Raw genomic sequence first — 15110 nt, 5'->3', positions numbered from 1 at the left:
CATGCAGTTCATGTTAAAGTGGTACCCCATTATCACAAAAGCCATAATCATCTATCATTCACCAAGCAGATATTTTCATAAAGCTCAAGATTCCAGAAGCCCCAAGAGACTCAACCACCTGAAAAATGTAAATTTGTTATTATTATTATTATTATTATTATTATTATTATTATTATTATTAATAATAATAATAATAATAATAATAATAAACTGCATGAAGCTGATGTGTCTGTAATTTTCTATTTTATTTTATTTTATTTCATGAGTAGTCAAAGCCTTTATGAGAGACTGCCGGAGCACTTTACTGGTCCAAACCCATAGTGTCGTGACTGTCCCCAGAACATCTGCAGTCATCCATGGAGGGTCCCCAAAGACGTTCCCTGGTCCCGGGGGCCTGGGATAGCGTACACTGGTTGTTTTAGTGATGTTCCTTTTAGTCCCGGGGAACTGAGATTGCGTACACTGGTTGTGCTAGTGGAACAAAAGGCAATACACTTCAGCAGAGGTTGCAATACACTCACTAAATGCTCGTTGTTTGTCATCTTGTAGGGCTGTGAAGTTGGCAATGATAAAGAGAGAGGTATATATAGAGAGAGAGAGTGTGTGAGTGTGAGAAAGATCCATTTTAGGCAGTTATATGGTGGTTGAGGCTATAGGCTAGTCTAGTGTGTATGTGTTTGTGCGATCCTAGGCAGCAGCCTGGTGTTTGTGCTTCTGGCTAGGCTAGTATGCTACCACACAGGAGCCCACTTAAGCTGTGCTTTAGTTTCTGTTCATGGATTCACACAGAGCAATACTAGTCTGGAGCAGTGGTGGGAGTAGCACCAGTGGCTGGTGGTGTTGTAGGGCTTTGTTACACATCAACAGTTGTAGGCATCAACAACAACTGTGTAGTCTCTAGAGCACTGCCTCTTGGATCAGATTGGATCCGAGGGGCCTCATGCTTTGGACAGATTAGATTACGTTCCTTCCCCAATGTTTGATTCATATCGGCTTATACGGAATGGGTTCAGAGAAGTTAGTGAGTTGTTGGGTCGGGGAGATGAATGCGTCTGCGTCAGTGAGTCCCTACAGGAATCCCATGTCCTCACAAGTAACCCTCCGTGGTTTGGAGACAGCTCTGGGGTCACACTATACTGTAGGAGTAGGAAGAGGCTGACCATAGTGAATGAAAGACTCTGACTTGTGGTTAATTAGGCTACTGCAAATTGGTATTACGTGCAATGTTATTGCATGATGTGCAGTAGTGTTGCTTTAATAACTATTTTTAAAGAAGGCAGGCACTTCCTTTAAAAAAAAAAAAAGAAAACCCTAAATCACAGGAAACTTGTGACTTGTAATCGGTAGGATCAAAATGACCCCCTCTTGGTGTAAAGGTGCTGCTGCGTCTGATCAGCTTTTTCCATAGGAGTGCCCCTGCAGATGCTGGGGCCTTTTGCTTCTCTTCTGTGAAATATCAGCACTCTCAAGGAATGTATACCTTTTTATTAATAATCTTAACTGTTTATGGATTAATTTAATCTTTTTTTGCATTCTACCTTTGTATAAATGATGCCTCACCTTAATGTATAATTTGTGGAGTATAGTTGCAATACATAAAATAATTTGTTCAACTATATCTTCCTTTTAAAAATTATTTTTAGAGTAATAAATATGTAATGCATCATTAAAGGCCTGGCTTGTGATCTATGTGAGATAAATTGTATCCCAAATCACAACTTGTGGGTTTGTTTTTGTTTGACTGTAATGCTTATTAAATGTCAGTCATATCATTTCATATCACTATTGTGTGAATTCACAAAGCATATAGTTGCCTGTCAAGTAAATATACCAGAGCAAAACCCAGGGAATATACTGGTAAAATTGTGTAAACTGCATATAGTTTTGGATAAAAGTTTCCTAAATTACTATTAAAATGTCAAAAAAGTGGTGTAAACACTTGCAAATACAGACAGGAGAGACTACAAAACTCTTACCACACATGGAGGGCTACCTAACACGTTTTAAAGCTCAGGTATGGCAGGTGCTAAAGAGTGTCTTTTCAAAGAATTACTTCAACTTGATTCCATTTTTGCATCTATAACTTTTTGACGAATTGGACACTCCCACAGAAACTGCAAAGTTACATTAAAAAAGCTTGTTAAGCTTTTTAATCTTTATGTTTAATTAAAAGACTTAGACTAAAATTCTTTCCTTTATTTACTGTGCACAATATTAATCCCATTTTTGTTCGCCCTTATGATTGTAAACATTGTCAATAATTTAGGTTAAACTATAATGATTAAATAACAAAACATTTTTGGATACAAAAACATTCATTTTTTTTGCTTTTTATATTGGGTAGTGCCCCCATGCTACAATGAATTCCTGGTCCAAGTTCTCACAATGCTTCAAAAAAGTTCCCATATATACTGTAATATCAGCTGAATACATCAATTTTGTCAAGACCATAACATAGCAGTGTTCCTAAATAACCATGCAAAAAGTTTCAATTTAACTACAAATGTGTAGCCTAAGTCTGGCAGCAATACAATCAATCAATATATAATTTTCCAATGCTTTAATGCCAGCCAGAGTAGCACTGCAGCTGCCTGGGTGCTCTAGCTGTTGGCTGCAGGAACTCGAGCTTGCTAGCACTGATTTTTTTTACCGACAGTACTCGGTGATCTTTTACAGGATACTCCAAACTTTAAGGCACAATTTCTGTTGGATTCACCACAATGATTACGAGGCCAGAGATGGTTCAAATAAAACTTTATTGACTTTGCTCCCAGCTGTCAAAGAGGCATGCAGATACAGAATTTTGAATCAAAATTTCTATGTGTGAGTGGGAGAGAGGATTTTTGTGTGTCTTTTCTTACAAAACTACGTGCACTTTTAAATAATCAACTCTGCCGCGTACAAACCACAAAAATACCAGTTTTACATTATCAAATACTGCACATAGAAAACATTTACAAAGCACAAGTATAAAATTACAGCTCCCTTCTTATACGTGTGAGTTGCTTGTATGATTTTCATATGCATCAACATATGCCCTCTCGGCTTGCCAATGCCTTCGTTATGCAATAAGGGCAGGAGGAGAAAAAAAAATTGCTCTTCCAGTGTTGATTGACTAAAGATGGATATAGGTCATATGAAAACATTCATTTCCGGAGCCTTACAACGTGCACCTGTGCTTCAGATGAGGAGGCCTGAAAGCAAAGTACTTTTGGCTTCTCCCATCATCTAACCTAATCAACACAATTCTGCTCAATACAAAGTGGCTATACTTTCAATACAAAGTGGCTATACTTTCACAATAGTTTTTGTGTCTTAGCCCTTGCCCCTTGCTGTAATTAAATTTTGTTTAAACATCAATTTGGCCACTCAACTGCTTGTGCTGTTCTGATAACAATTACAGAAGGACAATAAGTATGCTGATGACGATTTTGGACTTGGGAATGTAGTTTTACAAAGAAAAAAAAACATCACAACGGTGCTACAGGAAAGACAGACATGGGCTGTTCTCTCAAAGGATGTATTTCATTTGTTTGTTCGTTTTTTCAAGCTATTGGGTCAAGTCTCATTTTCAAAGTTTTTCCGAAGCCTTGCATGCTTTCAGCAAATTGTCTTGTTACAACAAACAAAAAAAGCTTTATAATCTTTTTAATCCTTCAAGTAGTGCAAAAGTAAACTAATACAAAAGATGAGGTATTCTGTGGCCAGAAAACCCTTCTTGAAGAGGAAGCCATCTTTAAAGAGCCAGGGTTAATCAGGTTCACTCAAGTTATTGCAAGGAAAAGGATTTAGCCAGAGTTAGTAAGTCTGATTGCATGCTACAATGAATTCCTGGTCCAAGTTCTCACAATGCTTCAAAAAAGTTCCCATTATTATACTGTAATATCAGTTGAATACATCAATTTTGTCAAGACCATAAAATAGCAGTGTTCCTAAATAACCATGCAAAAAGTTTCAATTTAACTACAAATGTGTAGCCTAAGTCTGGCAGCAATACAATCAATCAATATATAATTTTCCAATGCTTTAATGCCAGCCACATCTTAGATTAAAATACAAATTCTTAAATGGGGTGCAAAATCTTACTATTATTAGCAAGGCTCTTTAACAAAGGTAGGTTGGTAAATACAAACATCTGAGAAAAAAGGGCAGCTCGCCCCACAACATTAGGGTTTCAATAGCATTACCCAAAACAATAAGACATACGTTTTAACCAAAATCAAGTGAAATGATTCATTAATACATTCATAATATCTCAGCAAATACTAACTTACAATAGAGAAGAGAAGAGTTTTGTTTTCGTTTTAAATCTTTCGAACATGTGCTCGTGCTGCTACAGTAAAAATTACATCTCATAAATAAAGTAAGGCAACTTACTTCACAAGCCCTCATTGAATGAATTCCAAGGCAGAATTCAACCCAGCAACTGTCGTTGAACCAGTCTCCGACAAATCATCTCCCCACACTTTACAAAAATAAAATAAAATCTCAAATATACCATAGTTTTAAATATATTGATAATACCTGGTCGGAGGTGAGACCATATAAACAACTCGACAGATACATCTCCACAAAAAGAAACATTTGAAAAGTCATAGAATTTCCAAAATGGCGGTCAAAGCAGGGACCAACACATCAGCCAATCGACTGTTGAAGTTCTGTCAGGGTTTTTAACGGCAGCCACTCAATAAGCCTCTATGGCAAGCCCCCACCTTCCCCCTTTCCTTCCATCTATCAGTACAGCAGCATTCTGAAAAGCAAGCCAGCAGGGCAAGCAATACAAGAAAAGCACAATCCAGGTCAGTCTGATTGTCCACCATCATAATTCCTCTACTTGTGTGTGTGTGTGTGTGTGCATTTAAAAACCTGCCTTTTGAGGACCCCACCATCATATTCCTCTATTTGTGTGTGTGTGTGCACATGGAAACCTGCTTGACCAGGACCAAATTTCTACACATGGAAACCTGCTTTACGAGGACAAAATTTCTACACATGTGCTACTGTGTTCATCCTCTAGATGGCAGCCAGATACACAGGAGTTGTCATCATAACCAAGTCAACAGACAAACCCATACAGCTTTACCTACATATGCAATAAACACAGCAATAATTCCACAGTCAGGCCGTTGTCATCAACTACTCCAGACTAACCTTTGTTATTTTCGAAAAGAATTATCAGCTCAACCAAACGTTTCTTCCCTATAAGACATCAGTCCATCCAACGAAGAAAGACACTGTGAACAACACAGAGTGTACGTAATGCTGTTTGTGAGCGCTCAATGGGTTTCTGCAGTGTCCTGAAATAGACCTCTTTTACCAAAAGGTTTTTGAGAACAGGACATTTCAGGCAAATGTCCTTGAAGAGCCTATTTGTGCCCAAAGAAAACAACGACAACAAAATCCTCTTTGTGAAACAACTGTGTCTGTGTGCGTGAGAGAGTACTGTAACTGCCTCAGGCACTGCCGAAGCTCTCTCATTTATCACCTTACATTTACTCATTTACACTTTAATCCAAAGCGAATTATTATGTCAATTATCTTACAAGGGCCAACCCCAGAGCAAGTGGTTAAGTGTCTTGCTCAAGGGCACAACGGTGGAAGCCGGGAATTGAACCCACAACTTTTTCAGGCTACTGCATGCCAGCCAACCTCCTTAGCCACTACACTACCACCGCCCTGTCCCCTACCCCACACCACCCCACTCCACTGTGCCACAGACAATAAACCCAATCCATCCCAATCATTTGATGTGGGTGAAGGCCAAGGCTCACTACATTTCCACTCCATCTCCTTCCCACCACCGGGGGAAACCAGAGGACATGGCCCAACAAACTGCCCAAACAGGCTCCACCACTCAAACCCCTGGAACTCCACTCCACCTGAGGGGTGTACTCTGAAACAAGGTTACTGGCTCACCCAGGTTTACTTCAGGACCAACCGCTGATCTCGAAACAACACGTCACAATATCTGTTACAATATCTTGTTTTGTAGTACAGCCCTTTGCCTGCCCCACCTGATCAACACACACTGCCAAACTGCAGTCCCAGGGGGACAGTGCTGGACCAAACCGACCCCTGAACCAAAACTAGTGGACAGATCGTGGAGCCTGAACCTCATGGGGCAAACTAGCGTCAAGAAAATACAAATCATCAGAGATGATGAGCCATTCTGCTTCGGTTGAGTTCGGTTTGGTTGAGAGTTGGCCCACTTCCTTGTTCAGCAACTGTGCTAATAATTAGCCAATTATATATATATATATATATATATATATATATATATATATATATATATATATATATATATATATATATATATATATATATATATAAAAAGATATATTCAACCATACATATACCTAACATACAGGACCATATACAATGCCATATGCAGAGTAGACACTGCACAGCTCTCTGTGAGGCTTCACACAGAAAAGTAAATTGGCTTTTATCTATCAGTGGGTTTTTTTTGTCCACTTCCATTTTAGATGGGATTTCAGCATATAATACATCTGATTGGATTCCTCTGGAGGGAATATTCAAAGGACTGAAAAGTGGGTTCAGATACAGTTCATGCATTCACTCTATCATGCTGTAATAGCACTCAATACAAATCTGCAGTAAAGAGAACGAGGGCACTCCACCAACCAGAATGGAGACACAAACGTTCTCAAGTATATACGAAAATCACACTGATAAAGCTCATAGTCATGTCACAGTCCTGTATACCATGGACAAAAACATTCAGCTGCAAAGTTATTCAGTTATTTTGTCTCTCAATACATTTGAATACAATTTCTCTTTTTCTTTTGACTAAATAATGCAACTCATTTTTATGCTCTTTTCATCCACATACATAAGTCTGTCAGTGGTCACGAAGGCGCTACTCACAATATTGTGCAAGTATGAAAAAAATAGATATATATCATCTATATATATATATATACTGCCAATATACCCCTCACCTCACTATTGTACAAACACATGTCGACATGGAAGTGCCTTTTGGGGCACAAGGGAGACTACATCAAATTTTCTCAATACAAAGGCGTTAACTAATCACTAACATTAAATAAAAGTTATCTTTCATGGTGAACTAGCCCAACTGATGCACTGTTGCCATAGAGATAGCTCTAAATTTTGAGATCACTCGGAGGCCTTTGCCAACCCACCTATTTCCCATAATGTATCAGGAAAAGGAGGAAGAGTCTTTTGGTTCTGATTAAATTCAGGCCTTCGACCTGGTGCAGACACCCAAACTTTCCACCTCTCACGATTTTGGGGAGATAACAATGAGAAATCCATCATTAGCAGCTCAGTGACATGATAATAATTCATACAAGTACAGAGTTAATAAATTCAATCTTTTTTTCAAAAAATAAAGAAAAGTCATCTTTAAATTAAATATCATTTGGAAGTTTTTTTTTCTAAAGACCAAAATCAGAGAATGATGAGAGAATAGAAAAGCTAAGTAAATACGAATGCACATCAGCTCAGTAGATGCTTAGTCAATGAATATCATCATTTGACTCCATTGTAACTCCACCGTAAACTAAAGAGTACTCAGAAGTCAGTGTGTCAAATCATAACTAAAACACTAGACCTGTTATAAGTTCCATAACCACAAGGGATTGTGGTCTTTCAAACCCCCAAAAAGAATACATTTGACATGTCTTACTAACTCTGATGGGTGATGTGGGTGAAAGCAGACTCACAGCTACTTTTTGAGCCAGTGCAGTTAAAAGCTTAAAGGTTCATTATGAGAACAAGGAAATAGTCCATTGTCAATATAAACAGGGACAAAAACACGTCTTTGAAACAAATACGGATACTCCAGAAGTATCCGAAATCCCTTTTGACGAAGCAGGTGTTCCGTCCCCAGTTTATGTACAGAAAATAACTGGACAACAGGAATCATAATAACATTTTCAAAACACACTCTATAAATAACCAGAATAAAAGTGCATTGGTGTAGTCTAAACTCACCCACTAAAAGCTATTTGAATTTACAGATCGACACTGACTTACTACAGATACGTACTAATACCACATATTGATAATCATGAGCAAAATTAGGAGAGTATACCAGAAATGAAGCTCAAGTCAAGCGGAGAGGAGATGTACATGCATTAAGGTCGGTTAACAGGATGCTGTTCAGGTAAAAAATACGATGTCCAAATCCTCAGACTGGAATGGTCAAAATCATTTAAAAAAGAAAAAAAAAATTAGTCTGGACCAAAGCAGCGGACCAGAAGACCATAGAATTGTGCAGGAGAACTGTTAAATCACAATCACTATGGTGACAAATAAAATGACAAGATCTAAATAAACAAACATATTGACAACTCTGATAGTCCATGTTATGTCATGTTAGGTCATCTTTCTCCTTAATACTCATCAGGGTCTTTTCAATGGGGCAACACTAAGCCGTGGTTGACGTCCTGGGGCAGGGGCCATCTAAAGGTTCTCTGGACATCAAACCCTGGATCTGCAGATATCCCTTATGTTTCAGTGAGGCCTTGGCATGTCCGATTGGTTTACCTGGCTGGTAAAGCTGGTTAGTATGGTCATGATGATGATGATGATGATGAGGACGCACTGTCTCTCAGATGGGTGGCAGCTGATGGATGACAGACAGTTCAGAGTTACAAAACAAGTTGCCCTGGTGGCTTGGAAACGTGCCATGGCGATCAAGTTGAATTGAAACTAAGTGACCGGGATGAATGACCACAGTCAAAACGAGGATGGAGAAAACAGTAATTTCATTTTAATTTCATCTGGAGGTGGTCCTGCTACCAAAACTAGACTACACGTACGTTAATGTCCAGTGGTGCACTCTGGAGAGACTGTATCCAGTCATGTGGTGCCAACTTGTGTCCCATAAATATTACACACACAGACCACAACGAAAGAGAGAGAGAGAGAGTGAAATATCTCACACAAGTTCATGTCACCCAGAATTGGGCACAGAGGATAGTTCCCTAAAGGGGATTTTGTTGTTATTGTTGTTGTTTTTTAGGGCTGGCACATTTTGTTTACAGACTCTAGGAGACAGCTGTGGACCCACAGTGCCACGGGCCAGGAGGTGAGAGGGTACTAGTGTGGGAGCTGGTCCAGTGGGGAGTGGGGGGGGGGGGTGATTCCTGGACTTGGAGAGACAGTCCTGCAATGGGTGACCTAAGCTGAGAAGTAAACTCCAGTGGAAATGCAGTCCTCAAGAGGAAGGACTCTACCATGGAGCCAGGGTGGTATTTTGTGGAGCTGGTGTTGGCTTGTGTTGAGTCCATTGTGTTGGCTGAGCCACTGTTTCCCATGTTGGCATTCCCATGTGCCAGGAGGGTGGCTGAGCTGGTTGAAGACCACTGCTTGAAACGGTCCTTACTGCACAGAGGGACCTTTTGGACACTTTGATATTTTTGTGTCACTCCTTCTCATGGTTCCCAGACAAGACAGTGCTCAACTTCAGCAAAATAAATCAAATACCATCTCTAGTCTATAATGGCAAGCTAAAAAACAGCACTTTTTGAAAACATTTTCTTTTTATGTTAACAGAGGTTGCAAGAAAAAAAACGTGCAGAATGCAGTTAGAATATATATAGGATCACAAATATCGTAAGTTATCTATCTACACATTGAGAAGCTCCGTGTTGGGAAAGGTCACATGTTTCGCTACTTCACATAAAAGCCGTTATGCACTGTTCTGAACACGACCTTTCCGTTTTTTGAGAGCCCTGACGTTCATTGGTGTAGCTAACCATGACACTTAGGATTGACTGTTAAAACTTGTCTTCTCTTTTTTTGCATCTCATCTAAGTCACTGACTATGCTACATATATTAATACTTCAACACGGACAAAGTTATTATTACTATAATCATCATTGTTATTATTATTAAATAATAATAATCATGACCATCATCATAATAATAATCATAATAATAATACATAGCTTTGGTTTTAAAAAATAAACTTCTTATGGGATTTGGCATAGAGAGGTTAAAGACTGGCATCAGAATGACCCTGGGGTGACCCTGCGAAAGAAGTACCTTAAAAATCGACAAGTGCCCTTTCATATTTGTGTGTGTGCGTGTGTGTGTGTGTGTGTGTGTGTGTGTGTGTGTGTGCGCGTGTGTGTGTGTGTGTGTGTGTGTGTGTGTGTGTGTGTGTGTGTGTGTGTGTGTGTGTGTGTGTGTGTGTGTGTGTGTGTGTGTGTGTGTGTGTGTGTGTGTGTGTGTGTGTGGAGGACGGTGCCATGCGGGGGAGGTAAAGGTGGGTGCTGCTACATTTTGATCCCCCCCAGAGATAAATGGCATCAGTATGTGTGTGTGTGTGTGTCTGTGTGTGTGTGTGTGTGTGTGTGTGCGTGTGCATTGTTTTGCTTCTTTGACAGGACAGTTAATGATGGGACAGGGTTTAGATGCTACAGTAGACCATTGGTGATAGAATATAAATCCTATCTTTACTGAGTGTGAACATGAATGTGTTTGTGTGTGTGTGAGAGAGAGAGAAAGAGTGTGTGTGAGAGAGAGAAAGAGTGTGTGTGAGAGAAAGAGTGTGTGTGTATGTTTGTATCTGTTTGTATGTGTTGTTTTGTGCCAGAATGTGCAACAAAGTATACTTGACAGAATTAATGTGCATCTTAACTGTATGCATTTATGCGCTGCATTTGTGTGTGTGTGTGGTGTATGTGTTCATAATGGTATGTGGGGCCACATGTAAGGTTATACTGTATGTGCTGGCTAAGCAAACACACTGGTCCGCGTGTGCGTATGTATATGTTTATGTGGCCTTATTACGTTTAGGTGAGTATAACTGGGGTTTTGGGGGGGGGGGGGGGGCAAACTTCATACATCGCACTGTACTGGGCTTGCAGCATCTTCTAGTTTAGTAGAAGGCATTTGGGAGGGGGGGGGCAGGGTTTGGGCAAAGGGCATATTGGACGTCAGGGCATGGATGAGCCATTGGGCCAGGGCCAGGGCATGCGTGTGTGAGTGTGTGTGTGTGTGTGTGTGTGTGTGTGTGTGTGTTTGGTGTGTGTGTGTTGGTGGGGGGGGGGGGGGGGACGAGGGCAGACAGGTGGCTGGTGCACTGGGCCTCTAGGTGCAGGAGGGGCTGGTGGCGCTCTCCAGGGAGGACTGGGAGAGGCGGCGGGTCAGCGGGCCGATGCTGGGGTCAGCCAGGGAGGAGGTGGGGAACAGCTTGTACCAGCCGCTCACCATGGACGACAGGTCCAGGTCCTCCAACATGATCTGCGCCATTCCCATGAAGCACTTGGTGTCCATGCGGCCGTAATCACCCCACACGATCACCTGGGGTGTGGAGGAGGGAGAACGAGAGAGAGAGAGAGAAGGAGATAGTAAGATTGTGAAAAATCCACACTGCACATTGAACACTGTATTTAAAACAAACTACTGCAAAAACAGTCATAAAATAGTCACCAATAATCTTTTTGCAGAAGTTGGAGGAATGTGTTTGGATGGCAGTTTCACAATTGGTTTCACAATTATTTTCTTTTTTTTAATCAGAAAACAACACAACAGATATCAAAGTATCTGACCAACCCCCAGCCCAGAGTGTCCCCTCATCTGTGGCTGCGATTTAGCGCTTTGGGTGTCTGTTGTTTGTTGTTATTGTTCTCACCTGTAAGACCTTCCCCTGCGGACTCTCGTCGAAGAGCAGGGACTGCTGGAAGGAGGGGTCCAGTGACTTCTTGATCACTCTTGTCTTCTTCTTGGCCAGGCACGCTCCGTTCTCCAGCACATACACCTTCACGTACGTCGCTGATGGACACCACACACAAGGTCACACAAGGTCACACAAGGTCACTATACAGCGTTAACACAGCTCATCAGCTCACAGAGTGTTCATCTTATGCTTCTCAGTAATAACTGGTACACTTCAGTTCAACAATGTTATTATTGTTATTTGTTATGCCCATTCTGGGAAAATGTGGTGTATTTTTCTGTAAGTATAACTAAGTATAAGTATAATATTTAAAAAATCTTTAGTCTTCAAATGCTCTCTAATCCTAAGTATCATGGAGATGGGAAACTGTGTGAACTAAAACAAGGCTCCTCACTGGGAATGTTCTTTGAGCCGGGTTTCGGGGTCAGGCCACGAGCCTGATTGATCTCGACCTCCAGCTGACCTTCTCTGTCCACCACACCTACATGGACATCACCTGCAGGAGGAGAGACACCAAGAATCAATTTGAGAAAAGCTACCCCACCACAAAACACACACACACACACACACACACTTGGAAATTCTGCAATAGCTTAACTGGTAGAAAACACCACCACAGCCGGACAATAGCAGGCAGAGATGAGGCACTTTATGTCAGATGAGAGAAAGTGTGAATTTTACAAAGAATGACTGAAAGCTGGAACTGAAGAAGTTCACATCCACAGATTTCCTAAGCACCTCAACATTATTTTTTAAGACACAAGGTCTATGTCTTTTGTCTCAATAAATTCGTGCTAAAAACACTTTAGCAGTTAAACTTTACTACCAGTAAAAAGAAAATCTACTAGCTGCGACTTTCTTCAGTTAATTTGCTGTGCGCTGCATTGGACAATAATGCTGGAGAAGGTGAGCAATTTGAACAGTCTTTGTGGTACAAGTGCTGATCACTAGGTGGTGCAAAAGAGCTAAAAAAAACATTGACGGATACGGCATAGCCCACTGTTTGTCTGAAGCCTCATTGCTCTTCATTATAATTACAAAGCATCTGTTCATGGTTGAACAAGCGTACATCTTTCTCTGAAACACTTGCAACCTCATTATCATATACCCATAGTGCATCTGGAACTTAGCGCCCCAGTGGCCCCATTTGTGGTCGATATTGATTCCCTCATTTTATGTCACTTTCACTGGCTACTTTAAACAGACACCTACTCACCCATGGGAGGTGTGGCTAACGTTTGCCGTCCCACAATCTGGGCGGGGCCAAGGCCGTCCAGGAAGTCGCTGAACTGAGACTCTGGGCCCAGGCGAGTGGGGGGAAAGATGAACCTGCAAGAGAGAGAGAGAGAGAGAGAGAGAGAGAGGATGAGAGAGAAAGAGGGAGAGGGAGAGAGAGAGAGAGAGAGAAAGAGGGAAAGAAGGAGAGGGAAAGAGAGGGAGAGAGAGAGAGAAAACAGAGAGAGGGAGGAAGGGGAAGAGAGAGGGAGAGAGAAAGACAGAGGGAGGGAAGGATAGGGGGAGAGAGAGAGAAGGAACAAAGTAAGAAACGACAGACCATGATATGAGGTCGTTTTCACAGCATATTGACTGCTATGGGGCTCTGCTGCTCTGCAGTCCAGAGGTCCTGAAAGAGGTTAAGTGAGAGGAATGAGGAGCGGTAACTGCATCTTTATAGACTGCTATAAATCTCCTTCATTACAGCTCATCACCATACAGTTTTAGGGCCAGATCAGTCACCCAGAATGCCATGTGTGCCACCGAATAAATGGGACTCAATTTAAAGGTGACAACTTATCAGTGAACGCAGAACACATTGCAGATTGCAGTCTATGGATGCAGCTCCACAGGTTGAGTAGAGGCCTGTGGCTAGTTTGAGAGTACTGTGCATCACCAAGGTGGGTCCTACACACTGGTGCTGGTTGATACATTGGTAGCTGTTGTTCCCTCCTTTACAGTAAAGCACTTTGGGTACCTAAAAAACGGCTATATACTGTAAATGTAATGTGTTGCTATTGTTGCTGCTGTTGTTAAGACAGTTGATTGGTTGTTCAGTGTTGGGACGGCTTCTGATTGGCCGACTCACGTTCCGTCAGAGCTGTTGCTGTTGGTGCTGCCGTCAGTGGACTCCTTGCTGCCCTGCCGGGTGACACGGTTACGCATTTCCACGGCGATGCCAGTCTCCGTGCTCCGTCTGATCGTGCTGCGCAGTTTCTTCGTCCCGCCATCTGTAACACACACACACACACACACACACACACACACACACACACACACACACATGTACACGAGAGAGAGATGGAAAGTGTAAGTAAAACAGCATTGTTAATGTTATAATAACAATATATTCAATACATACAGTATACGCGGTATACTCTGACTCACAGCGAACATATACTGATATTTAGAGCGATCCTTTCTCTGGCCTAGAATTTATAAAATGACTTCTTCTCACCCACATAACAGATGTAGGTGGAGGCAGGTCCTTTAAGGATACATCCATAGACAACATACAGTATACTCCTCCATACCAGCTTTAACAAGAGAGAAATCTGACAGAAAAGCAGGATGAGTCTAGACAGTTCACCACCATGATCATAAGACTGTTTACACAAAAATGGCAGCAGGCAGTCCCACTTCACCTTTGAACAGCATCTTTAGCAGCCTTTCCAGAGCTGGGTTCCATTGCTTTAATCTCTCTTTCTCTCTCTCTCTCTCTCTCTCTCTCTCTCTCTCTCTCTCTCTCTCTCTCTCTCTCTCTCTCTCTCTCTCTCTCTCTCTCTCACACACACACACACACACACACACTGTCAGCACATTTGGGTGGTATTTTAAAAGAGGAGCATGCAAAATATATCTCTGCCCTTTCTGTGTTTTGTGGCCACAAAGGGAGAACAGCACAGATCGGCACCTACGCTCAAAATGCAAACCATACATCCAGAAGCTGCATAAACACATGAACGCATAAACACACACACACACACACACACACACACACACACACACACACAAACTGTGTTTAGCCAGAAGCACATCATTGTGGGAGTCCAGGCTGTTTTGGGGATGAGCTTCGCTCTGCCCAGTTTGCTGACTGCACCATAAGAGATGAAGGGGGGAGGGAGAGAAAGGAGAAAAGAGCAAGAGGATGAGAAGAGGATGAGAAAAAGAGGAGTGCGGGAGAGGGGCTGGGATTGCAGCTTTGCTGACACTGACAGAAGGAAAAGAAAAATGAGGGAAGAGAAAAAGAGGAAGAGGAGAAGGAGGAGAGGAGAGAGTTGGCCGGACACTGCTGGCCACTGCAGACCAAGAGGGACTTTAGAAGGAGGAGGCGTCACCGTCACGCGTCAGCCAGAAGATGGTCTCCTGAAGGTGATGTAGCACGCGCGGTTACAGAGAGCAATGGCTCCATAATCACCATGGGGATCAGACCCC

The 15110-nt window shown here is 41.7% G+C and overlaps 1 protein-coding gene across 1 annotated transcript in view; it reads right to left on the bottom strand.

Annotated features, from left to right (window-relative positions):
• Positions 1-11060: 11060 nt before the first annotated feature.
• The window catches only part of rims3 (regulating synaptic membrane exocytosis 3), a 53936-nt gene continuing 49886 nt past the window's right edge, over positions 11061-15110 (bottom strand). Inside the window, exons 3-7 of the mRNA XM_076301027.1 lie at positions 13765-13906; positions 12898-13010; positions 12076-12177; positions 11637-11776; positions 11061-11305 (exon numbers count right to left, since the gene is read on the bottom strand). Coding sequence (XP_076157142.1) covers positions 11093-11305; positions 11637-11776; positions 12076-12177; positions 12898-13010; positions 13765-13906 — 710 coding nt within the window. The 3' untranslated portion in view covers positions 11061-11092. The remainder of the gene's footprint in view (positions 11306-11636; positions 11777-12075; positions 12178-12897; positions 13011-13764; positions 13907-15110) is intronic.

Source organism: Alosa pseudoharengus, unplaced genomic scaffold (assembly GCF_046254945.1).
Source record: "Alosa pseudoharengus isolate Yale_2024_CS ecotype anadromous, Long Island Sound unplaced genomic scaffold, YU_APseudo_1.1 YU_APseudo_1.1_scf_23, whole genome shotgun sequence".
NCBI classification, from domain to species: Eukaryota; Metazoa; Chordata; class Actinopteri; order Clupeiformes; family Clupeidae; genus Alosa; species Alosa pseudoharengus.
This window is presented reverse-complemented; position numbering and strand designations above follow the sequence as displayed.